The 27,848-nt window shown below is 44.1% G+C and overlaps 1 protein-coding gene across 1 annotated transcript in view; it reads left to right on the forward strand.

Annotated features, from left to right (window-relative positions):
* PCDH10 (protocadherin 10) overlaps positions 1-27,848 on the forward strand; it is a 79,300-nt gene that overhangs the window by 12,777 nt on the left and 38,675 nt on the right. The window contains exon 4 of the mRNA XM_075287484.1: positions 7,126-7,470. Within this exon, the coding sequence (XP_075143585.1) occupies positions 7,126-7,470 (345 nt within the window). The remainder of the gene's footprint in view (positions 1-7,125; positions 7,471-27,848) is intronic.

A 27,848-nucleotide genomic window follows, 5' to 3' on the forward strand; every position in this document is an offset into this window, starting at 1 on the left:
GGTTTAGATGTGGTTTTCTTCCCTTGTAGTAGGTCTTGTATAATATTTATATAGAGCTCTGTGCACACAGTTGGTGTGGGGAGACACATTAGCATACATATGGCATTGTGTACACAAGCATTACTGTACAATTATAAACAACCCCACAGTGCATGTCTGTGTGCAAATCAATCACAGGCCTGTGCCTCAAACTCCAAACCTTTCACTGCTGTTCTTTCAGCCGAATAAATGTTTGGTACCAGTGATAAATTGAGGTTATATATTGGAAAACACATTCCTCAGTTTTATATGTTACTTCTACACTATATAGCTAATGGTGGCAGTAATCCTTGGCATCATTACAAATATGAATGTGAATGAAGCTAGAGAGAAAATTCAGTAGGAAGTAAGGAAGTCATGTCACACTTGCTTAGAAAGGCAGATTAAAATCAATCAAAATGTCAGATGCCACTCCGAAAGTCTTAATAGGTTTAGGAGACATTGGAGAAAATAGGCCGGAAGCTGGTAAAGACATGTGTTTGCTGGAAGAGATCTAGTGAATTGTCAATAGTATCAGCGTCCACATCTAACATTACAGGAGCACTGAAAGCAGCTAATCATGGACATTTACAATGAGGCTTACACAGCCTGTATGAGAGGTTACAGGAGGCATGCTACAGACATGGGATGCAGAGGCAAATAATGTGAAAATAGAAAGAAGGACAAATGGTAGAAGAAAGTGGAAATATAAATAGGGAAGGAATGGAGAAAGAAGGGAGCATGGAGGTATGAAGGAAAATAGAAAGAAAGGATTGATGGTAGGAAAAGAGAGATAGGTATAAAAACAAGAGGATATATAAATAGGGAAGGGAGCAGGGAGGTATGAGAAGAAAATCGGAGGAAAGGATGGTACAAAAAAAGATAGATATTAAAAGAAGAGGAAATATAAATAGGGAAAGAATAGAGAAGGGAGGAGGTATGAGAGAAAAAATAGGAAGAAAGTATGGTAGAAAAAAATATACTCGAGTATATACTCGAGTATAAGCCAAATTTTTCAGCACAGTTTTTGTACTGAAAAAGCCCCCCTCGGCTTATACTCGAGTCAAGCAAAAAAAAAAAAAAAATTTTTTTTTTTTTTTTTTTTGGGGGGGGGGTGTCTATGACCAGCCGCAATAGTAATGTATAGAATCTCCCATAAAATAGTGAAAAAAAAGAAGCTTTAAAAAATATAATAAAAAAATAAAGTAAATAAACGTTCTAAATCACTATTTTCCCTAGAATACATATAAAAGTAGAAAATGACTGTGAAACACATACACATTAGGTATCCCTGTGTCTGAAAGTGCCCGGTCTACTGAATATAGGGTATCTGCAGTGCTCCTGTTCCGTCGGGAAGGGGTTAATAGGAGCACTGCAGATACCCTATATTCAGCCAGGCTGAATTCCAAGTGGGGTGGGTGGGGGTAGGGGAAACAGTCCTCAAGCTCAGGGAAGGGCAGACAGACAACCAAAACACCCCCTCCCCTTCCACAGCACCCAGCAACTACTGCACCCAAACACTCCGACCATTTTCTTTTTTGAAATTTTCCAGTAGCTGCTGCATCCCCCCCCGCCCCCCCGGCTTATACTCGAGACAACAAGTTCTCCCAGTTTTTTGTGGTCAAATTAGGGGTCTCGGCTTATATTCGAGTATATACGGTAAATAGAGATAAAAAGAAGAGGAAATATAAATAGGGAAGGAAGGAAGGGAACAGGGAGGTATGAGAAGAAAATAGAAAGAAAGGATGGTAGGAAAGGAAGGAGGGAGTAAAATAGGAAGGATAGAAGGAAAACAGGGAGGAAGGATGGAAAGTAGGTTGGTTAAGGGAATCTATCATGTTACAACAGCCTTTTATAGAGTAGGAGGAGGTGAACAGACTGGGTTTTACACTATCATGGTGAAGTGTTCGCTAAAAGTAAGATAATTTTTTTATAGGTTTCTTTCCACTGATAGTTTAGTGTTTAGCATGATTTCCAACATGACTTTTGTCGATCAGTTTTCCCACTGATAAATATAAAGGGAGCCTGTAATGTTGAAAATGCAATTCAATCTGCAGGCAATGTATCGAATAACTGAAGGAGTTGAACAGAACGATATATAGATTTGTTAGAAAAACATCCGTATAATTTGTTGTTTATTCCTTTAAACCTCTTTACATTCATGGTTTAGGAGTCCAATGAGCTGTCCTACTAAGTGAGTGATAGCTATTTTTATATGCACACTTATACAAAGAAGTCTGCCACTTGCTGAGTAGGATCACCCACTGGACTCCTATACCCAGGATGAGCTGAGATAGAAATAAATAAATGTCAGGTAATACTGACCATTAGTAAAACTATAGATCAATCTGCTCAGCCTCTTCTGCTATATAACAGGCACTTTTAACACAACATACTCCCTTTAAATGCATTAGTGCTGTCTTCTAACCATTCACTTCCATTGGAAGCAATGGTAGAAAGAAGTTGTGTTAGAATTCATGCAAAATACTGAGCTATAGTGTAAAGGAAATCCATAAAAAAATCTATCACTTTCAGTAAATTCTTCACCTTCATAGTGTAAAAACCCTACATGGAACATATTAGGTATGCCTTCTGATGTTTCATACAAGGTTCACCCAATTAAATGTTATCAGACTGGTGGACACAAGACTTCTGCTGTAGAGATGAATAAATCAGCTGGTAGTATTGACCTTTCTTAGTAATTTCAGACTGACTAAAGAAAAGAATTTCGAGACTAGCTAAGGCTATATTTTGAATTATACCAACCTGTGATCTAAACGCCATTGTAGAATTAGCTAATTGGGTTGCTGGGACTCCTACTTACTCATCTATCAACCAGATCTATTGAGAATGCGATGAAGGGCACTATAATACACTCAACACACCAACTGATAGCTCATTATCCTTCAGGAGATTAACAAATCATCACATTGAAGATTATGGGTAAAACTGATTATTTATAGAGATGAGCGAACAGTGTTCTATCGAACACATGTTCGATCGGATATCAGGGTGTTCGCCATGTTCGAATCGAATCGAACACCACGTGGTAAAGTGCGCCAAAATTCGATTCCCCTCCCACCTTCCCTGGCGCCTTTTTTGCACCAATAACAGCGCAGGGGAGGTGGGACAGGAACTACGACACTGGGGGCATTGAAAAAAATTGGAAAAAGTCATTGGCTGCCGAAATCAGGTGACCTCCATTTTAGACGAATAGTGGATTTCAAATCCGGGTCATATGAGAATGTGAACTTTGTGACTATGAGACAGGGATAGCTGTACAGGCAGGGATAGCTAGGGATAACCTTTATTTAGGGGGGAATGTTATTAAAAATAACTTTTTGGGGCTCTATCGGGTGTGTAATTGTGATTTTTGTGAGATAAACTTTTTCCCATAGGGATGCATTGGCCAGCGCTGATTGGCCGAATTCCGTACTCTGGCCAATCAGCGCTGGCCAATGCATTCTATTAGCTTGATGAAGCAGAGTGTGCACAAGGGTTCAAGCGCACCCTCGGCTCTGATGTAGCAGAGCCGAGGCTGCACAAGGGTTCAAGCGCACCCTCGGCTCTGATGTAGGAGAGCCGAGGGTGCACTTGAACCCTTGTGCACCCTCAGCTCTGCTACATCAGAGCCGAGGGTGCGCTTGAACCCTTGTGCACACTCTGCTTCATCAAGCTAATAGAATGCATTGGCCAGCGCTGATTGGCCAATGTATTCTATTAGCCTGATGAAGTAGAGCTGAATGTGTGTGCTAAGCACACACATTCAGCTCTACTTCATCGGGCTAATAGAATGCATTGGCCAGCGCTGATTGGCCAGAGTACGGAACTCGACCAATCAGCGCTGGCTCTGCTGGAGGAGGCGGAGTCTAAGATCGCTCCACACCAGTCTCCATTCAGGTCCGACCTTAGACTCCGCCTCCTCCGGCAGAGCCAGCGCTGATTGGCCGAAGGCTGGCCAATGCATTCCTATGCGAATGCAGACTTAGCAGTGCTGAGTCAGTTTTGCTCAACTACACATCTGATGCACACTCGGCACTGCTACATCAGATGTAGCAATCTGATGTAGCAGAGCCGAGGGTGCACTAGAACCCCTGTGCAAACTCAGTTCACACTAATAGAATGCATTGGCCAGCGCTGATTGGCCAATGCATTCTATTAGCCCGATGAAGTAGAGCTGAATGTGTGTGCTAAGCACACACATTCAGCACTGCTTCATCAAGCCAATACAATGCATTAGCCAGTGCTGATTGGCCAGAGTACGGAATTCGGCCAATCAGCGCTGGCTCTGCTGGCGGAGGCGGAGTCTAAGGTCGGACCTGAATGGAGACTGGTGTGGAGCGATCTTAGACTCCGCCTCCTCCAGCAGAGCCAGCGCTGATTGGTCGAGTTCCGTACTCTGGCCAATCAGCGCTGGCCAATGCATTCTATTAGCCCGATGAAGTAGAGCTGAATGTGTGTGCTTAGCACACACATTCAGCTCTACTTCATCAGGCTAATAGAATACATTGGCCAATCAGCGCTGGCCAATGCATTCTATTAGCTTGATGAAGCAGAGTGTGCACAAGGGTTCAAGCGCACCCTCGGCTCTGATGTAGCAGAGCCGAGGCTGCACAAGGGTTCAAGTGCACCCTCGGCTCTCCTACATCAGAGCCGAGGGTGCGCTTGAACCCTTGTGCAGCCTCGGCTCTGCTACATCAGAGCCGAGGGTGCGCTTGAACCCTTGTGCACACTCTGCTTCATCAAGCTAATAGAATGCATTGGCCAGCACTGATTGGCCAGAGTACGGAATTCGGCCAATCAGCGCTGGCCAATGCATTCTATTAGCCCGATGAAGTAGAGCTGAATGTGTGTGCTAAGCACACACATTCAGCACTGCTTCATCACGCCAATACAATGCATTAGCCAGTGCTGATTGGCCAGAGTACGGAATTCGGCCAATCAGCGCTGGCTCTGCTGGAGGAGGCGGAGTCTAAGATCGCTCCACACCAGTCTCCATTCAGGTCCGACCTTAGACTCCGCCTCCTCCAGCAGAGCCAGCGCTGATTGGCCGAATTCCGTACTCTGGCCAATCAGCACTGGCTAATGCATTGTATTGGCTTGATGAAGCAGTGCTGAATGTGTGTGCTTAGCACACACATTCAGCTCTACTTCATCGGGCTAATAGAATGCATTGGCCAATCAGCGCTGGCCAATGCATTCTATTAGTGTGAACTGAGTTTGCACAGGGGTTCTAGTGCACCCTCGGCTCTGCTACATCAGATTGCTACATCTGATGTAGCAGTGCCGAGTGTGCATCAGATGTGTAGTTGAGCAAAACTGACTCAGCACTGCTAAGTCTGCATTCGCATAGGAATGCATTGGCCAGCCTTCGGCCAATCAGCGCTGGCTCTGCCGGAGGAGGCGGAGTCTAAGGTCGGACCTGAATGGAGACTGGTGTGGAGCGATCTTAGACTCCGCCTCCTCCAGCAGAGCCAGCGCTGATTGGCCGAATTCCGTACTCTGGCCAATCAGCACTGGCTAATGCATTGTATTGGCTTGATGAAGCAGTGCTGAATGTGTGTGCTTAGCACACACATTCAGCTCTACTTCATCGGGCTAATAGAATGCATTGGCCAGCGCTGATTGGCCGAATTCCGTACTCTGGCCAATCAGCACTGGCTAATGCATTGTATTGGCTTGATGAAGCAGTGCTGAATGTGTGTGCTTAGCACACACATTCAGCTCTACTTCATCGGGCTAATAGAATGCATTGGCCAATCAGCGCTGGCCAATGCATTCTATTAGCGTGAACTGAGTTTGCACAGGGGTTCTAGTGCACCCTCGGCTCTGCTACATCAGATTGCTACATCTGATGTAGCAGTGCCGAGTGTGCATCAGATGTGTAGTTGAGCAAAACTGACTCAGCACTGCTAAGTCTGCATTCGCATAGGAATGCATTGGCCAGCCTTCGGCCAATCAGCGCTGGCTCTGCCGGAGGAGGCGGAGTCTAAGGTCGGACCTGAATGGAGACTGGTGTGGAGCGATCTTAGACTCCGCCTCCTCCAGCAGAGCCAGCGCTGATTGGCCGAATTCCGTACTCTGGCCAATCAGCACTGGCTAATGCATTGTATTGGCTTGATGAAGCAGTGCTGAATGTGTGTGCTTAGCACACACATTCAGCTCTACTTCATCGGGCTAATAGAATGCATTGGCCAATCAGCGCTGGCCAATGCATTCTATTAGCGTGAACTGAGTTTGCACAGGGGTTCTAGTGCACCCTCGGCTCTGCTACATCAGATTGCTACATCTGATGTAGCAGTGCCGAGTGTGCATCAGATGTGTAGTTGAGCAAAACTGACTCAGCACTGCTAAGTCTGCATTCGCATAGGAATGCATTGGCCAGCCTTCGGCCAATCAGCGCTGGCTCTGCCGGAGGAGGCGGAGTCTAAGGTCGGACCTGAATGGAGACTGGTGTGGAGCTATCTTAGACTCCGCCTCCTCCAGCAGAGCCAGCGCTGATTGGTCGAGTTCCGTACTCTGGCCAATCAGCACTGGCCAATGCATTTCTATGGGGAAAAGTTAGCTTGCGAAAATCGCAAACTGACAGGGATTTCCATGAAATAAAGTGACTTTTATGCCCCCAGACATGCTTCCCCTGCTGTCCCAGTGTCATTCCAGGGTGTTGGTATCATTTCCTGGGGTGTCATAGTGGACTTGGTGACCCTCCAGACACGAATTTGGGTTTCCCCCTTAACGAGTTTATGTTCCCCATAGACTATAATGGGGTTCGAAACCCATTCGAACACTCGAACAGTGAGCGGCTGTTCGAATCGAATTTCGAACCTCGAACATTTTAGTGTTCGCTCATCTCTAATTATTTATGGATATCAGTAGATAAGTGGAAGTGCTTTTAGAATCTCCATTCATTGATTGAGACTACAAGTCATCTTGTTAGAGGTCTGAAGTGTCAGGCTTTTATGAAGGCCTAAATCAATGGTGTCAAACTGTTTCATTTTCTTATTTAAAAAATAAGCATTCATATATATGTAAAAAAAACAAACAAACATAATAATTGCTTTACTTGCAATGGACATGCCTTTATTGACTGCAATGTGCACCCTACAGGAGCTGACTTGTTCTCCAATTGTACAGAAGAGTGTAAAGCTCTGGGCCATTCGGACCGCTGTTGGATGCCTTCTTTTGTACCTTCCAGTGATGGCCGCCAGGCAGCAGACTACCGCAGCAATCTTCATGTGCCCGGCATGGACTCTGTTCCGGACACTGAAGTGTTTGAAGCACCCGAGGTGCCTCCAGGAGGGGAGAGATCCTTTTCTACCTTTGGAAAGGAGAAGGCATTACAAGGGCTGGCAGGAGTTGGTAATGGAAATGGAGGAGGAAATACACAGGAGAGAAAGGAGTTGGACGGCCTGCTCTCCGGGACCAGAGCGCCTTACAAGCCCCCCTATCTGAGTAAGTACTTGACATCTCCTCTTTAATTCTTATACAATGGAAAAGCGTTACTCATAGCGACAATTCAGGATGCTGCTTTAATTTTACAAGCTGTATTCTGAGTTGTAGTAGATTGTTTGCTATGAGTATCAGCACTGTATAGTAAATCCTTTATGATAGATAGGACTTGGATGTGGTTACTGTTACATACTGTTCTGAACATGTTGCTGTGCCCTACATCTTATAAATTGCTCAATATACATCATATTTTGCCCTAAGGACTTTAAACATAGAAAAATAGTCAGAATGTTCATATTTAGTTATTATGCATCATGATCAGTTTTATGGGGGTTTTAGAATTTGTGGTACAGGAATTGGCATATTCTCTAGAATCCTCTGCAAAAGTAGGCTGTGAAAATAAAAAGACGTAGTTATGGTAAAAGTGTTGATATTCACGTATAAATATTGGAGGAATCCAGAAACTTTACTGTGTGGGGGTCTAATGAAAATAGTTTTATTATAGCAACAACCAAATAACATAGTGAACTCTATGACGGAGGTACTAGTAAGGGAAGTTGTCACATTTCAGTTATTATATTAGATAAATAGATAAATAGATAAATGAAAAACTAAATCCATGGGAAGGATTAGAAAATATTAAAAACACAATATGAACCAAAGTTTTTAAATCATTCAGAACAGGACTGGGTGACATTGTCTTACTATATGGAATCAGATCTCGCATTACATTTTGGTTTAGCTGAAATATCCAAACACTGAAAGAAGTAATTGGTGAAATAGACATGTTTTTGTGTGTGTCAGACGTGACAAGTGGAGTGCGCCTGCCCTGTGCCTCTTTCTCTTTATTGGTCTTGTTATCTCCGTTTCTTTTATGTATTCTATTTAGAATGTTTTCACCATTTTTTTTACCTTGCCTGACAGTCCCTTTCTTTCTGTCTATCAATACACACTGCTCTGGGCTCTTCCTTGTAACCATTGATGGATTTCATCACTCTCCTCCCACAGGATGCCTTTGTACTTCACACCCTTTGTTCTCTTGTGAAGTAAAGCTTCATCATAATCCTTTCCTTTTTCTATATTTTCTACTCATCCTCCTTATTACTAGAGATGAGCGAACAGTGTTCTATCGAACTCATGTTCGATCGGATATTAGGCTGTTCGGCATGTTCGAATCGAATCGAACACCGCGTGGTAAAGTGCGCCATTACTCGATTCCCCTCCCACCTTCCCTGGCGCCTTTTTTGCTCCAATAACAGCGCAGGGTAGGTGGGACAGGAACTACGACACCGGTGACGTTGAAAAAAGTAGGCAAAACCCATTGGCTGCCGAAAACATGTGACCTCTAATTTAAAAGAACAGCGCCGCCCAGCTTCGCGTCATTCTGAGCTTGCAATTCACCGAGGACGGAGGTTTCCGTCCAGTTAGCTAGGGGTTAGATTCTGGGTAGGCAGGGACAGGCTAGGATAGGAAGGAGAAGACAACCAACAGCTCTTATAAGAGCTAAATTCCAGGGAGAAGCTTGTCAGTGTAACGTGGCACTGACGGGCTCAATCGCCGCAACCCAGCTTTCCCAGGATCCTGAATGGAATACACTGTCAGTGTATTCCCGTATACCCGATATATACCCCCGATACCCGTTCCAACGGTGTGCCCCCCCACCTTCACCCCAGAAATACCCTGCAAGTCCCCTAGCAATAGAATTGGGGCTATATACACCCACTATTTTTGCTACTGCCATATAGTGCCATTGTCTCACTGGGAATTCAAAGAATATATTGGGCTTACATATAACTTCAATTCCAGGGAGAAGCTTGTCAGTGTAACGTGGCACTGACGGGCTCAATCGCCGCAACCCAGCTTTCCCAGGATCCTGAATGGAACACACTGACAGTGTATTCCCGTATACCCCATATATACACCCCAAATCCCCGTTCCAACGGTGTGCCCCCCCACCTTCACCTCAGAAATACCCTGCAAGTCCCCTAGCAATAGAATTGGGGCTATATACACCCACAATTTTTGCTACTGGTATACAGTGCCATTGTCTCACTGGGAATTCAAAGAATATATGGGGGTTATGTGCACCCACAATTTTTAATACTGCTATACAGTGCCATTGTCTGACTGGGAATTCAAAGAATATATGGGGGTTATGTGCACCCACAATTTTTAATACTGGTATATAGTGCCATTGTCTGACTGGGAATTCAAAGAATATATGGGGGTTACGTGCACCCACAATTTTTAATACTGCTATACAGTGCCATTGTCTGACTGGGAATTCAAAGAATATATGGGGGTTATGTGCACCCACAATTTTTACTACTGGTATACAGTGCCATTGTCTGACTGGGAATTCAAAGAATATATTGGGGTGACGTGCACCCACAATTTTTGCTACTGCTATACAGTTCCATTGTCTCACTGGGAATTCAAAGAATATATGGGGGTTATGTGCACCCACAATTTTTAATACTGGTATACAGTGCCATTGTCTGACTGGGAATTCAAAGAATATATGGGGGTTATGTGCACCCACAATTTTTAATACTGGTATACAGTGCCATTGTCTGACTGGGAATTCAAAGAATATATGGGGGTTATGTGCACCCACAATTTTTAATACTGGTATACAGTGCCATTGTCTGACTGGGAATTCAAAGAATATATGGGGGTTACGTGCACCCACAATTTTTAATACTGCTATACAGTGCCATTGTCTGACTGGGAATTCAAAGAATATATGGGGGTTACGTGCACCCACAATTTTTAATACTGGTATACAGTGCCATTGTCTGACTGGGAATTCAAAGAATATATGGGGGTTATGTGCACCCACAATTTTTAATACTGGTATACAGTGCCATTGTCTGACTGGGAATTCAAAGAATATATGGGGGTTATGTGCACCCACAATTTTTAATACTGGTATACAGTGCCATTGTCTGGCTGGGAATTCAAAGAATATATGGGGGTTATGTGCACCCACAATTTTTACTACTGGTATACAGTGCCATTGTCTAACTGGGAATTCAAAGAATATATTGGGGTGACGTGCACCCACAATTTTTGCTACTGCTATACAGTTCCATTGTCTCACTGGGAATTCAAAGAATATATGGGGGTTATGTGCACCCACAATTTTTAATACTGGTATACAGTGCCATTGTCTGACTGGGAATTCAAAGAATATATGGGGGTTATGTGCACCCACAATTTTTAATACTGGTATACAGTGCCATTGTCTGACTGGGAATTCAAAGAATATATGGGGGTTATGTGCACCCACAATTTTTACTACTGGTATACAGTGCCATTGTCTAACTGGGAATTCAAAGAATATATTGGGGTGACGTGCACCCACAATTTTTGCTACTGCTATACAGTTCCATTGTCTCACTGGGAATTCAAAGAATATATGGGGGTTATGTGCACCCACAATTTTTAATACTGGTATACAGTGCCATTGTCTGACTGGGAATTCAAAGAATATATGGTTATGTGCACCCACAATTTTTACTACTGGTATACAGTGCCATTGTCTGACTGGGAATTCAAAGAATATATGGGGGTTATGTGCACCCACAATTTTTAATACTGGTATACAGTGCCATTGTCTGACTGGGAATTCAAAGAATATATGGGGGTTACGTGCACCCACAATTTTTAATACTGCTATACAGTGCCATTGTCTGACTGGGAATTCAAAGAATATATGGGGGTTACGTGCACCCACAATTTTTAATACTGGTATACAGTGCCATTGTCTGACTGGGAATTCAAAGAATATATGGGGGTTATGTGCACCCACAATTTTTAATACTGGTATACAGTGCCATTGTCTGACTGGGAATTCAAAGAATATATGGGGGTTATGTGCACCCACAATTTTTACTACTGGTATAACAGTGCCATTGTCTAACTGGGAATTCAAAGAATATATTGGGGTGACGTGCACCCACAATTTTTGCTACTGCTATACAGTTCCATTGTCTGACTGGGAATTCAAAGAATATATGGGGGTTATGTGCACCCACAATTTTTACTACTGGTATACAGTGCCATTGTCTGACTGGGAATTCAAAGAAATATATGGGGGTTATGTGCACCCACAATTTTTACTACTGGTATACAGTGCCATTGTCTAACTGGGAATTCAAAGAATATATTGGGGTGACGTGCACCCACAATTTTTGCTACTGCTATTACAGTTCCATTGTCTGACTGGGAATTCAAAGAATATATGGGGGTTATGTGCACCCACAATTTTTACTACTGGTATTACAGTGCCATTGTCTGACTGGGAATTCAAAGAATATATGGGGGTTACGTGCACCCACAATTTTTAATACTGGTATACAGTGCCATTGTCTGACTGGGAATTCAAAGAATATATGGGGGTTATGTGCACCCACAATTTTTAATACTGGTATACAGTGCCATTGTCTGACTGGGAATTCAAAGAATATATGGGGGTTACGTGCACCCACAATTTTTAATACTGCTATACAGTGCCATTGTCTGACTGGGAATTCAAAGAATATATGGGGGTTACGTGCACCCACAATTTTTAATACTGGTATACAGTGCCATTGTCTGACTGGGAATTCAAAGAATATATGGGGGTTATGTGCACCCACAATTTTTAATACTGGTATACAGTGCCATTGTCTGACTGGGAATTCAAAGAATATATGGGGGTTATGTGCACCCACAATTTTTACTACTGGTATACAGTGCCATTGTCTAACTGGGAATTCAAAGAATATATTGGGGTGACGTGCACCCACAATTTTTGCTACTGCTATACAGTTCCATTGTCTGACTGGGAATTCAAAGAATATATGGGGGTTATGTGCACCCACAATTTTTACTACTGGTATACAGTGCCATTGTCTGACTGGGAATTCAAAGAATATATGGGGGTTATGTGCACCCACAATTTTTACTACTGGTATACAGTGCCATTGTCTAACTGGGAATTCAAAGAATATATTGGGGTGACGTGCACCCACAATTTTTGCTACTGCTATACAGTTCCATTGTCTGACTGGGAATTCAAAGAATATATGGGGGTTATGTGCACCCACAATTTTTACTACTGGTATACAGTGCCATTGTCTGACTGGGAATTCAAAGAATATATGGGGGTTACGTGCACCCACAATTTTTAATACTGGTATACAGTGCCATTGTCTGACTGGGAATTCAAAGAATATATGGGGGTTATGTGCACCCACAATTTTTAATACTGGTATACAGTGCCATTGTCTGACTGGGAATTCAAAGAATATATGGGGGTTACGTGCACCCACAATTTTTAATACTGCTATACAGTGCCATTGTCTGACTGGGAATTCAAAGAATATATGGGGGTTACGTGCACCCACAATTTTTAATACTGGTATACAGTGCCATTGTCTGACTGGGAATTCAAAGAATATATGGGGGTTATGTGCACCCACAATTTTTAATACTGGTATACAGTGCCATTGTCTGACTGGGAATTCAAAGAATATATGGGGGTTATGTGCACCCACAATTTTTAATACTGGTATACAGTGCCATTGTCTGACTGGGAATTCAAAGAATATATGGGGGTTACGTGCACCCACAATTTTTAATACTGGTATACAGTGCCATTGTCTGACTGGGAATTCAAAGAATATATGGGGGTTATGTGCACCCACAATTTTTAATACTGGTATACAGTGCCATTGTCTGACTGGGAATTCAAAGAATATATGGGGGTTACGTGCACCCACAATTTTTAATACTGCTATACAGTGCCATTGTCTGACTGGGAATTCAAAGAATATATGGGGGTTACGTGCACCCACAATTTTTAATACTGGTATACAGTGCCATTGTCTGACTGGGAATTCAAAGAATATATGGGGGTTATGTGCACCCACAATTTTTAATACTGGTATACAGTGCCATTGTCTGACTGGGAATTCAAAGAATATATGGGGGTTATGTGCACCCACAATTTTTAATACTGGTATACAGTGCCATTGTCTGACTGGGAATTCAAAGAATATATGGGGGTTATGTGCACCCACAATTTTTAATACTGGTATACAGTGCCATTGTCTGACTGGGAATTCAAAGAATATATGGGGGTTATGTGCACCCACAATTTTTACTACTGGTATACAGTGCCATTGTCTAACTGGGAATTCAAAGAATATATTGGGGTGACGTGCACCCACAATTTTTGCTACTGCTATACAGTTCCATTGTCTGACTGGGAATTCAAAGAATATATGGGGGTTATGTGCACCCACAATTTTTACTACTGGTATACAGTGCCATTGTCTGACTGGGAATTCAAAGAATATATGGGGGTTATGTGCACCCACAATTTTTAATACTGGTATACAGTGCCATTGTCTGACTGGGAATTCAAAGAATATATGGGGGTTACGTGCACCCACAATTTTTAATACTGCTATACAGTGCCATTGTCTGACTGGGAATTCAAAGAATATATGGGGGTTACGTGCACCCACAATTTTTAATACTGGTATACAGTGCCATTGTCTGACTGGGAATTCAAAGAATATATGGGGGTTATGTGCACCCACAATTTTTAATACTGGTATACAGTGCCATTGTCTGACTGGGAATTCAAAGAATATATGGGGGTTATGTGCACCCACAATTTTTAATACTGGTATATAGTGCCATTGTCTGACTGGGAATTCAAAGAATATATGGGGGTTACGTGCACCCACAATTTTTAATACTGCTATACAGTGCCATTGTCTGAGTGGGAATTCAAAGAATATATGGGGGTTATGTGCACCCACAATTTTTAATACTGGTATATAGTGCCATTGTCTGACTGGGAATTCAAAGAATATATGGGGGTTATGTGCACCCACAATTTTTAATACTGGTATACAGTGCCATTGTCTCACTGGGAATTCCACAAATAATTTGGGGATTCATTCACCCTACATCTCAGGCTCTTGCCATATTCACCCAGGTTGTCAGTGCTGCACCAGCTCGTTCCCAGACAGCTCGGCCCGAAAAACGCGTTACCTATATAGAGGATTTGGACAATGAAGACAACATGTTCTAAATCTAATGTCTGCACCTTCTCCAGAATTAAAATAAAGGCAGCGTTTAACTTTCAAATAGCACTGCACAAAGGAAGAGCTTATCAGCTTGTCTCATGACATGCTACTGAAAAGTTTCATTTGTGTATCTTAATGTAAATATAGTTGTATAAGCTTTTTGGGTTTTAGGCACTGCCAAGTTATTTATTACCACCCACTCCCTTATAATGATGATGACGCCAAAGTCACTGTGGGTGTTCAGAGCTCACAGCTTTGGGTGACATTTGTCTTGCTCTCTGTCGGTACCAGCTGTCTTTTTGGATACCGTAAAGTTATGTTGACTTTATTAACAGCTATAGAAGCTTTAGCCAGGTTGTGACGGTGTGTAACCCTAACAACACTAAGTGGGATACACATTAATAGTCAGTCTATGTACGCTAAACGTATCACTGAAGTAATTTTTTTTCCCTCTCCCCTAATATAAGAAAGGAACAGACATTAGACCTAGACCGGGGTTCGAGGCTTGAAAAAATCCAGTATTATTTGTTCTTCATGATGTGAAATATGTGTTGAAAAGCAACCCAAGATGAAGTCAGCCATGTGTGCCAGTGTGTTACTTGGCATGCCTTTGCTGGCCCCAACTGTAAGGGTCACTCTCCATTTCCTCCATTTTCCACTCCCCTTCACACCATTTGTGGTGAAGCAATGGGATGCACTGAAGTGCACCCTCTAGCCTCGTGTGGGATAGGGACATCAGATGCCACTCCAACCCCCTCGTCTTCCTCCGCCAGCCAACGGTGCGAAGATGAGAGGAGTGTGCTCTGAATGTTTTCTGCCTAGCAGAGGCTAGTTCTCACTTACGAAAATGGCCCCACTTTGACCTGTATATCAGGCACAATGGTGTAGGTTTCAAAGAAACATGGCACCAACAAGTTGGAAAACGTGGGCCATGCGTGGACCGTGTTTGAGTCTGGCAAGCTCCAGATCTGCTACCAGGTTCCAGCCATTATCACAGGCGCAAAAATGCCAGGCCCCAGGTGTAGCAGGGAAAAAAAAATGCCATCTCAGCCAGGATGGCATCCCTGACCTCGGAGGCACTGTGCTGTCTGTCCCCCAAGCTGATCAGTTTCAGCACGGCCTACTGACATCTCCCCATGCCAGTGTTACAGTGTTTTCCGCTAGTAGCTGGGGTGGAGGTTGCAGCTTCGTAGGGTTTCAGTCTACTCCTGCCATGAATTTTGGCCTGGGAGAGGAGATAGGCCACCCCAGTTTGCACCCGGGGAACAGACTCCACCACATTCACCCTGCCTGTCATTAAAGATAAGCACTGCAGCATCCCTGACCACAGGCGCTTGTCCATGTGTCGGTGGTCAAGTGGACCTTGCAGCAAAGCGCAGAGCTCTGGGCCCGACTGATGTTATGGGACACATGCAGGCGCAAGGCAGAGACAGCACACCAAGAGAAGTAGTAACGGCTAGGCCCAGCATAGGGAGGTGCCCCAGCTGCCATCTGCTGACGGAAGGCCTGGGTCTCCAGAAGCATAAACAAACACCAACATCTCCAGGGCCAGCAGTTTATCGATGAGGCTGTTACAGGCTTGGGCATGGGGGTGGGTTGTATTGTACTTCTGCCTGCAATGAAAAGCTTGGGAAATGTGGAGTGGCTGGGAAGAGGCGCATGATGGTGCAGGCCAAAAGGGCGCATGAGGGTGAACTCCCCAATGTGTCAGAGATAGGTGTGTAGGTGTCCTTGCATCATATACTTGCACCATATTTGGCTTTGGAAGTTAATTTTGTGCCAAAAAGTGGTTAAGACAGCGATCCCTCAGCTACTCCCGTTACACTGTCTATTGAAGTTACCATCTGTGGAAGTGGACCACCATTTCTAAGATCCCAAAGGAAGCAGGCAAGAGATGTGCAGTTCAGAAAAAAAGATGAGAAAATAAGTTTAGGCTGTAGAGCACAGAGGGATCGGAGAGGACAGAGCTGGTGTCGGCCAGGTATTCCCACAACATGCGCCTATACTTGTCCCTCCTGGTGACACTAGGCCCCTGAGTGGCAGTAATTTGTCCAGGGGGGCCATTAACGTGTTCCAGACCTAGGAATAAGTCTTCCAACAGGGTAGAGTTTTGCATGCCTTTGCTTCTACCCACTGTTTTTGCTGCTTAGCTTCCCTCCACATCTACTCTGCTTTCACCCCTAAACATCACCCCAGTTTATGCCTTTGCTTCTACCCAGGTTTTTTGTTGATTTAGCTTCCCTCTACATCTACACTGCTTTAGCCCCTAGACATCACCCCTGTCCATGTGGGGTCGGTGGCCTCGTCATCCACCAACTCCTCTTCCAATTGCGCACTGCCCCCTTACTGCAAACCGCACATGACCACAGCTTGCCTTGATGGCAACTGTGTCTCATGATCCCCACTTAGGTCCAGACAAGTCGGTGGCGGGTCCAAAACCCCAAAATTGGAAGGAAATGGCAGATGCTGCAGTATTTCTAACACCTGTTCCTGGTGCTCGGGCCTGGTCTGTGTTGTACCCTGCACCCTGCTTAACGCATCTGCCATATCCGAAGTTGTGCTGAGCGCATGCTAATGTTTCGTGTCCAGTGCAATGGATGGGATGGGATTTCACATAAGTCTGCCACCCATGGCCACTCATGGTTGAGCAACTGAGGGAGTTGACTTTGACGAACCCGAGGGTTTTGGAGTTGGAACTACATCAAAGGTCTGTGCTGCTCACACACTCTGCTCAACACATGATATGTTTAGTGCCAGCAGTGTGGAGACGTCGCACAACAGCCGTTGTTCCAGCAGGTACAGGCGTTGTAGGAGTGCATAGAGGCTAGCAGCGGCAACTATACACTTTAAAAACTATCCGCACAAGCGCCACACTTTCACCAGTAGCTCAGGAACATTGGGGTACCTTTTTCAAAAGATTAGCAGCAATGAGTTAAAAACGTGGCCCAGGCATGGAATATGTTGCAGGCTGCCAAGCTACAGAGCCAATCCCAGGTTACGGCCATTATCACACATGACAACATGCCTGGGCCCAGGTGCAGTGGCAAAAACCACATTGCCGTCTCATCGAGGATGGCATGACTCACTTTGTAGGCAGTGTGCTGTCTGGCCCCCAAGCTGATGAGCTTCAGCACGGCCCGCTGACGTCTCCCCACACCAGTGTTGCAGCGTTTCCAGCTCGTAGCTGGGGTCAATTTAACAGCGGAGGAGGGTGGTGTTTCAGCCCTCCTCCCAGGAATGTTGTGTGGGGAGACAAGTCAGGCCACCACATTTTGCGACCCGGTCCACGCCTCAACTACATTCAACCACTGTGCCCAAATTGAAAGGTAGCGTCCCTGTCCGCATGCACTTGTCCATTCGTAACTGGTCACATGGAACTTTAGGGCTAAGCGCTGAATTTAGGGACCGCCTCATGTTTGGGGGAAAGTGCTGGTGTGGACGGCACAGTGCGGTGGCGCAGTAGACACTCTGCCCAAAAAGGGCAGAGTGTCCCCCAGCCGGGATTCCAACATCTCCTGGGCCAGATTTCTTGAGATGAGGCCGTTGAAGCCTTGGGCATGTGGGTGGGTTGCGCTGTACTTTAGCATGAAATGAAAGGCTTGGGAGATGGGGAGTTGATGGGAAGAGGCGCATGATGGCGCGGGCAAAAGGAGAAATGGCAGGAAAAGGTGAGGATAAGGGTGAACTCCCCAAAGTGTCAGAGGCAGATGTGGAGGTGTCCTGGCTCCTGGTCTGGACTGCAGCGCCAGCCCTGTCAACAGTGGAAGAGGCAGTGGCCGCCAGGCCAAACGACGATTATCCTGCGCTTGCTCTCACCCACTGAGCCCAGGGCTTGCCTTCCAAATGATGGCACCCGCAAGAGGTGGTGAGATTCCTCTCCGCAGATCTCCAAACCATCTTGGACTTGCAAATTGCACTAAATTTGTCATGTAACTGACATGTATATGATGAGTCTATCCATTGTCTGTTCATTTTGGTGAAAGTCAGCCTGTCAGCTGACAGACAGCTGTGCTTGTCAGTGATGATGTCACCGGCTGCTTGTACCCCCAGTTTTTGCTGCTTAGCTTGCCTCCACATCCACACTGCTTTTGCCCCTACACATCACCCCTATCCATGCCTGTGCCTCTAGCCATAAGTCTGCCACCCATGGAAACTCATGGTGCAGAAAGTGAGGGAGCTGACTCTGAGGAACCCTTGGGTTTTGTAGCTGGTACTCCATCAAAGGTCTCTGCTGCTCACACACCCTGCTGAACATACGGTATCTAGGGTTAGAGCGTGTGGTGACCTCGCACAACAGTAGGTGCTTCAGGCAGATGTAGGCCTTGCTGGAGTGTATTGCGGCTAGCTCCAGGTACTGTAGACTTGGGAAAGTGGGTGTCCAAGTGCCGCACTTTCACCCTTAGCTCAGCTAATTTGGGGTATGTTTTTAAAGATCATTGCACCACTACATTGAACATGTGGGCCAGGCATGGAACGTGTTGGAGGCTGGCAAGCTCCAGAGCCCTCCAACAAGCTAAAAAACCTGGCCCCAGGGGCAGCGGGGATAAACAAATTGCCATCTCATCCAGGATGGCATCCCTGACCTCAGAGGCAGTGTGCTGTCCGTCTCCCAAGCTGATGAGCTTCAGCCCAGCCTGCTGACGTCTCCCCACACCAGTGTTGCAGCGTTTTCAGCTCGTAGCTGGGGTAAATCTAACAGCGGAGGAGGAGGAGGGTGGTGTTTCAGCCCTCCTCCCAGGAATGTTTTGTGGGGAAACAAGTCAGGAAAATTCTTGAAACGGGAGAGTTTTGCATCTTTGCCCTTGCTGCCTATGGACATCCCTTTGCCTCTAGCCACCATTTTCCCTGCTTTGCTTGCCTCCAAATCCACACTGCTTTTGCCCCTAGACATCACCCCAGTCCATGCCTTAGCTTGTACCCCCAGTTTTTCCTGCTTAGCTTGCCTCCACATCCACACTGCTTTTGCCCCTAGACATCACCCCAGTCCATGCCTTAGCTTGTATCCCCAGTTTTTCCTGCTTAGCTTGCCTCCACATCCACACTGCTTTTGCCCCTAGACATCACCCCAGTCCATGCCTTAGCTTGTACCCCCAGTTTTTCCTGCTTAGCTTGCCTCCACATCCACACTGCTTTTGCCCCTAGACATCATCCCTATCCATGCCTCTTCCCCTAGCCATAACTCTGCCACCCCTGGAAACTCATGGTGCAGAAACTTTGGTTGCTGACTTTGAGGAACCCTTGGGTTTTGTAGATGGAACTCCATCAAAGGTCTGTGCAGCTCACACACCCTGCTCAAGATATGGTATTGTAGGGTTTCAGCGTGTGTGAATGACGGACAACAGCCTGTGTTTGGACAGATGTAGGCCTTGCTAGAGTGTTTTTAGGCTAGCAGCGACTCCTGTGCACTTGCAAAAGTGGGCGCACAAGCGCCGCATTTTCAACAGTAGCTTCGGTACATTTGGGTATGTTTTTAAAAAACTTTGCACCACTAGGTTAGACGTGGGCCAAACATGGAACGTGTTGGAGGCTGGCAAGCTCCAGAGCCGCTACCAGGTTCCAGCCATTATCACAGGCGTAAAAATGCCAGGCCCCAGGTGTAGCAGGGAAAAAAAAATGCCATCTCAGCCAGGATGGCATCCCTGACCTCGGAGGCACTGTGCTGTCTGTCCCCCAAGCTGATGAGCTTCAGCACCGCCTGCTGACGTCTCCCCACACCAGTGTTTTAGCGTTTGCCGCTAGTAGCTGTGGTGGAGGTTGCAGCGTCGTAGGGTTTCAGTCTACTCCTGCCATGAATTTTGGCCTGGGAGAGGAGATAGGCCACCCCAGTTTGCACCCGGGGAACAGACTCCACCACATTCACCCTGCCTGTCATTAAAGATAAGCACTGCAGCATCCCTGACCACAGGCGCTTGTCCAAGTGTCGGTGGTCAAGTGGACCTTGCAGCAAAGCGCGGAACTAAGGGCCCACCTGATGTTGAGTGACACGTGCTGGTGCAAGGCGGGGACGCCACACCGGGAGAAGTTGAGACGGCTAGGGACGGCATAGTGAGGTGCCACAGTTGCCATCAGGTCCGGGAAGGCGGGAGTTTCAACAAGCCGGAACGCCAACCTCTCCTGGGCCAGCAGTTTAGCGATGTTGGCGTTCTAGGCTTGCGTGGGTGGGTGGTTAGCGGTGTATTTCTGCCGGCGCTCCAATGTATGAGAGATGGTGGGTTGTTGTAAAGAAGCGCCTGATGGTGCCTTTGATGGTGCAGGAGAAGGAGATAAGACAGAAACAGGGGAGGATGAGGGAGAAGTCAACAAAGTGGCGGAGGCAGATGAAGTGATGTCCTGGCTCGTCCTCTGGAGTGCATCGCCAGCACTGTGAGCAGAGGCAGTGGCATGAACGGCGGGCGACGTTTGTCCTGCCGTTGCTGCCTGCCACTGATTCCATTGCTTGGATTCCAAATGACGGTGCATTGAAGTGGTGGACAGGTTGCTCTTCTCAGGGCCCCTACTCGATTTCGAGAGGCAAATTGTGTAGACGACACTATATCTGTCCTCGGCGCATTCCTTGAAAAAACTCTACACCTTCAAGAAACGTGCCCTCGATGGGGGAGTTTTTCTGGGCTGGGTACAAAAGGGAACATCTTCGGACATTCCGGGTCTGGCCTGGCTTCGGCAAAGCAGCTGACCTCTGCCTCTGGACATGTCTCTGCCTCTAGCTACCCTTTTTGGTGCTGCACCTGCCTCAACATCCACACTACTTTCCCAGCTTGACATCTGCCTTGTCCAGGTGGGGTCGGTGTCCTCGTCGTCCACCACCTCCTCTTCCAACTCCTGTCTCGCCTCCTCCTCCTGCACAATGCGCATGTCAACTGGCTGCCCTGACAGCAACTGCGTCTCATCGTCGTCGATGAGGGTGGGTTGCTGGTCATCCGCCACCAAATCGACCGGAGATGGAATGGAGGAGACTCTAGTGTTTGAGCATCTGGACACAGATACTCGTCTGTTAGGTCCGTGGAATCGCGAAATGGAGGGGCAGGTTGCGGTACAGTCAAAGGAAGGGAGAACAGCTCTGGGGAGCAGGGACAGTTGGGGTTATTGTTCTGAGAAGATTGGGAATTTTGGGTGGAAGGAGGACAAGACTGTTGGGTAAGAGGAGGTAGAGGCTGACTGGCTGGTGGACAATGTGCTTTAAGCGTTATCCGACAGCCATTGCAAGACCTGTTCCTGGTTCTCGGGCCTACTAATCTTTGTACCATTCAGCCTAGTTAATGTGGAACTTTTGTGCAAAGCGCAGAACTTAGGGCCCGCCTGATGTTAAGGGACACACGCTGGTACAAGGCTCAACTCACCCTAAGTGCCAAAAACACTGCTGGTGCAAGGCTCTACTCATGCCAAGGGCCTCAATCTCTGCTGGTAGCTCAGCTTAAGGTCATGTAACTTTGTTTGGAAGGGCTCATGTTAAGGGCTAGAAAAGTGAATTTTGGAAGGTCTTACCACATCACACACACACACACACACACACACACACACACACACACACACACTCAAAATGACAGTTAAGGGTGAGGGCTTTTGGAATTCCCATTGCCTATTCCATTTGTGGTTGTCATGGGGAACGTGATTTAAAGGGGTGGTTGTTACTGTTTGTTGAGCTTAAATTGGGGTTTGTGTCCATCCATTTGGGGAGTAAAGAAGGTTTCCAGGTATTTTCCCACTTTGATAGAGGTTTTTTTGAATGTGGAAAGTGTGTAGTTGTTAGGCAGTGATGTTGGGGTAATAGAGGGTCTTTGGTGTGTTAGATGCCCCCAGGCATGCTTCCCCTGCTGTCCCAGTGTCATTCCAGAGGTGTTGGCATCATTTCCTGGGGTGTCATAGTGGACTTGGTGACCCTCCAGACACGGATTTGGGTTTCCCCCTTAACGAGTATCTGTTCCCCATAGACTATAATGGGGTTCGAAACCCGTTCGAACACACGAACATTGAGCGGCTGTTCGAATCGAATTTCGAACCTCGAACATTTTAGTGTTCGCTCATCTCTACTTATTACCCTTTTTGCTTTGACCTCTTTATTACCCCTGTTTCTACTCTCTATTTCTCATGTAAATTTTACCAAATTCTAATTTTCTATATATTATAGAACGTTAAAAATAATAATACAAAATATGGAAGTTTTTTTTTTTTTTACTTTTTCCCATTAAGTATGTTTATATTACATTTAGCTAAGTCTGCATCATCTTAGTATTAGAAATATCTTCCATAACAATACCACGGATGTGTCCATGACTTTTTTATAGGACCAATGTTTCGGAGTTGCAGTTCCTTATTCCCTGTTGTTGTAATGGTAACTGACAATTTATTCTAGCATTTCAATAATTGATTATTGAACTAAGGTTGAAGAGCACTACAGATCCCTCCCAGATTACTGGGGACTGTATAGAGTTTCTTGACATGTCTCTTTAATAAATACTTGTATTATTCAGAATATAATTCTGGAACATCTTTTCTTAGGACTTTGGAAATTTATGAATAAATTGACTACTAGATGTTTCCAGTTGGAGATGTGTTCTTGCTGACAATATTCAGTCAGTGGTTACAGGGCCATGCTATGTAGGGACACAGCCCTTTTATAAAGGAAATGGTAACACTCAGTTATCAATATACTCATTATTTACTGATTATCTTTATAAGGTCCCTGACTTGCAAGTAGCATGCCTAAATTATTAATTGGCTTTGGCCTCTTTAGAAATCAGGTGTACTCCTATGCACTGTAAATCTATGTGATATGTAAATCTATAGATAAATAAATCTATGTGATATGTAAATCTATAGATAAACATATTTCCTGAGTAACATTTCTCAGGCTGAGGTTTCTTTGATCTACTATTGCAAAAAATTGTCAACTCTGGATTAAGGCACAGAGAAAGGCCTGTGCACCAAAGATGCCCCATATTAACATCCATCCACACTAGAAAATTGGCATTAATGGATTGATAAATTCCCTCTGGCATGTCAGTTTTAACAAGTGTTCCTTTGAAAAAAAAAAAAAAGCCCTACTCGCTAAATTCACCTTCATAAAACTCTGTGTGAACATAACCTAAATGTAAACCTACCCATGTCAATCCACTGAGGGATGTTCACTGTATAGCCATGATTTCCAGGTGCCAGACGCAGCTTTTGGCCTTTGCACTCCAAAAGTTGAAAACCATAGGCAAACGTAGTAAAAATTCATATGTTGTATGTCGTATTGCATTATGGGCTTTTTTCTGCAGCGTGAGGATGAGATTTTCAGTATTTCAAGTAAATACCGGTAATTTAAAAAAAAAAATAAAATATATATATATATATATATATATATATATATATATATATATATATATTGCTATCCCTAAATATTACTGTCTATGCCCAGTTTTATTAATACTTTAATAGTCCTCAAGTTCAAGTATGTACTGTATGGTACAAAGAACACTTTGTGTGTAGATAGACAATATTGTGCATGTTGTACATTCACTGTGCTAGAGAGGATTCTTGTGAAGAGTGCTTTAGAGAGATTGAGGAAAGTTGGGTTTTTTTTCGACAGTAAAAGCTTTATGAACAATGAGAAAATGTAGGTAAATGATGTCAGAAGTCCACAAAAATTACGGATAATTTGTTGTTCTATGTTAATTGTATTCTTTGTTATTTGTAAAGACATAAGGTCTCTTTAGTTTTCAAACCGTACTACAAGATAGAGCATAGAGTGGAGAGGTCTCCCAATAACTCGTAAATAACATCAAATTATGTTCTGTATACCAATTTGCGAGTACGAAAATATTTTACCTCTCCTAACATATACAGTGCTAAGAACAAGCAGCTCTTGAGCTCTTGGCATGAGGTACACAATGTAAACTTGTATCTATACTCTTCAGGATAAGGAAATGTGTTGCTTCTCCTGATTTGTCAGATTTGGCAAATACATTTATATGACAATGCTGGAACAACTTTTCTTAGTTCATCTGTTGCTCTTAGAAATGCATGAATAAATTCACTTCTTGGTGTTACCTTGTAGAGAGCATGGGGGAATGGTGACAGTGCACATACTTTTCAGTTCATAAACTGTTTACATCTTGGGAGACAGATTTGCATATTCTTCCCATGTTCCCTTGCAGTGGAGCAACTATGACTGTATAAGTCTCCACACACCTGAAAAGGTGGTCTCTCCCTAAGGAGGGACGTTATCCCCATAAACTAGGAGTAATATCGAATGTACAGGCCGAGGCTCTTCTGATGGGGGTTCCGATGCACCATTAATTTTCATTAATTATAGAGCTGGACCTATGAAGTTTTATATTTGAACAGAATGGACTGGAACCTCCATTGAATCAACTAGGGGTGCCGAAGGCACTTGGATGCCACTGGTACAGCCTCAAACTGTTTGGATGCATACAGTGAGTGCAAAGCGCCACTACTGTTTGTCTCCAAGTCTTAGCCTGTAAATTTCTCCCAGTGGCTCCCTGCCGCCCCAGCAGAGTTAGAGACGTCTTCTGGCGCCCCTTCCACCATTCTTTGAACTGTCAGATTATTCTACTTACAGAGTAGTGCGGCAGGTGGAACCTCCTCATTCACACAGCCTGAGTGCATCTTCTGTTTTCCTCCCAGTGGTATCATAAACTCGGAGAGGAGGATATAGAGGAATGTAGAAGATGCACAAAGGCTCTAAATGACCCTCCACATGTGATAGCATTACTTATTTGTAGATGGACACTATTACCTATGGGTTGGTGCTATTATGGATCTTACAGTAATAGTGCCCCACCCCCAATGGGTAATAGCATTTCTTATGTGGGCGGGAACACTATTACCTGGAGGTATGCTATTAGGGCACTATTACAGTAATAGTGCCACCTCACAGGTAATGGTATTACTTATGCAGGGGGGCTTTTAATTGTGGAGGGGAGGAACTATTACCTGTGGGAGGGCACTGTAAGGGCATTATTACTGTAATAGTGCGCATCCACAGTTAATTGCATTACCTATATGGGGGACAATTACCCGTGGGGGCACTATTATAGTAATAGTGATCCCCTGCAGGTAATATATTTTACTTATGGGGCGGGGGGACACTATTAATGTTGCCTTCAATCATATGGTTGCCTACAACAGGATATAAATGTTACTATAGTACAGTTGTAGAGTTACTATTGACCCTTTGAATACAACCATAAGGCAGATGTAGCCCCTGTCGAAAATGTGTTTGACACCTCTGCTATACACTACATATCGCCAGAAGAGAGATATACAATAGATTTTCTGTTGTAAATGTTTTGCTTTCCTGACTATGACACTATGTAATTAAGTTTTTATGTTTATTATATCAGAACTGTATAAATTAGAGAATACATTCAAGGCTTAGATTTCTATGCCAATATTATAAGATTTATAACTTGACCACTCCAAGGCACATATTCAGCGCCTCTTCTGTAAATGTAAAAATGTATCTCTTAGTGTGAGCTGTTCATCCAGAGGATGCAAAATAAGGTCACCCACAATAACAAACTAGATAATAACCCAAGTTTATCTCTAATTGCAGTTTTGGATTATGGAAAGTTTATTTACACAGAACCAATGCTACTGAGAAATTGGCTCAGCTTTAAAATGGAAATGTAGTCTGTAATATTGCACTTCTTTTAAACAATGAGATTGACTGCTATGTTGATTTAGTTCGATCATGGATATGCTGAATCACTTGCACATCTGCATAATAATTTGAGTGGTGAGAAAAGAATCTCAAGATGATTTCATTTTCTTTTAGGAAGGAAGTGAGTAGAAATTCCCTTTTTTCATGTTCTTAAATTCACAATAGTTATGATTTTTTTCAAGAAATACTATTTATTTGTTCATGTTAATAGTAAGAAGCCCCCCCCTCCCAAAAAAATAAATAAAAATAAATTTTTACACTGAGCTCATCGATTTGGCATTATTGTGCATGCTCGGTCTCGCTGCTATATTGACTGGATTTTTTTAAATTTGATTTTAGAGTTTTAACTTTTTATTAAAATATTAAAAGCTAGTTTAATCTTTTTTATTAAAATATTTATCAAAATTAAAACTAGTAACATAGATTCAAAAAGATAAATAAGTAGAGGACACAAGATATAAAAGAAGTATCTGGAAACAAAGACCCAGATTTTGCATGGGGGCTCTTACCTATTTTGGTGATATTTATAATAGTTGTATATTTTATGAGGTAGGGCGACTTTCAGGTCACCCTCAGGGTCCAGTGTTGGTAGTGACTGCTACTGCTGCACCCCTTTATAGTTATACTTCTGTCTGGAATAGAAATTGAGTGCTATTCTCTATGATAAACAGATAGAAAGTAGACTGTAACAGGAGCATTTGAGGAGCAAAAGGAGAAATTAGTGAATTAAATGTCTAAGATCCCACGTTGCGGAAACACAGCTTTTTTTGTTGCAGATTTTGTTGCTTTTTATGAGCCAATGCAAGGAGTGGCTTGAGAAGAAGAAAGAAGTATAAGAGCTTCCTATATTTTTCCCATTCCTTTTGTCGTCATTCTTCTCTTTGGCTCGAAAAAACGCAACACAATCGGCAACAAAAAAAAGCCGCGTTTCCGCAATGTGGGTTTGGCTTAAAGGGGTTTTCTCACTAACAACACTGATCATAAAAAACAAGGGTTTCCTTGTGAATGGAGTAGTAGTACACATGTATGATCACAACTCCATTAACTTTCTATGAGACAGACATAGCAAAGTACAGTAGAGTGGGGGTCATGCATGACTACTGTCAGTTAATTCACACAGTGAACTGAAGGACCCCCAACTCATTGAACCCAATTTATGAGACAATAAAAGGCGGACCCTTCCTATCAGCCAGAACAGAAAGCAGGTTTAGAAATTGGCTATCATTCTAATGGTCCAATCACACTGAGTAAATGTGTGCTCATTTTGACAAAATACACGTGTAAAGAGTAAGACTCCCATTGACTTCAATGACATTTTTTGCACGTGTAAAAAACACGCCAGAAAACACGAGGCATTTTTTGACGTGTTTTTTTTTTTTTTTACACGTGTAAAATATATAATTGAAGTCAATGGGAGTTTTATTTTTACACATGTATTCTTTACACGTGTATTTTGCCAAAATTAGCATGCGTTTACTCTGTGTGAATGGACCCTAAAGGTTAAAGCATATCAATTTAAATCTTTGATACCAATGGGACATCGTGAAAAGAAGCACCTGAACCTCCTTGTGGAAATAGCTGATCATGGGGGTTCCAAAAGTGGGACACTGCTATATAATAGCATTTGG

The sequence above is a fragment of the Leptodactylus fuscus genome, chromosome 1, assembly GCF_031893055.1.
Source record: "Leptodactylus fuscus isolate aLepFus1 chromosome 1, aLepFus1.hap2, whole genome shotgun sequence".
Lineage (NCBI taxonomy): Eukaryota > Metazoa > Chordata > Amphibia > Anura > Leptodactylidae > Leptodactylus > Leptodactylus fuscus.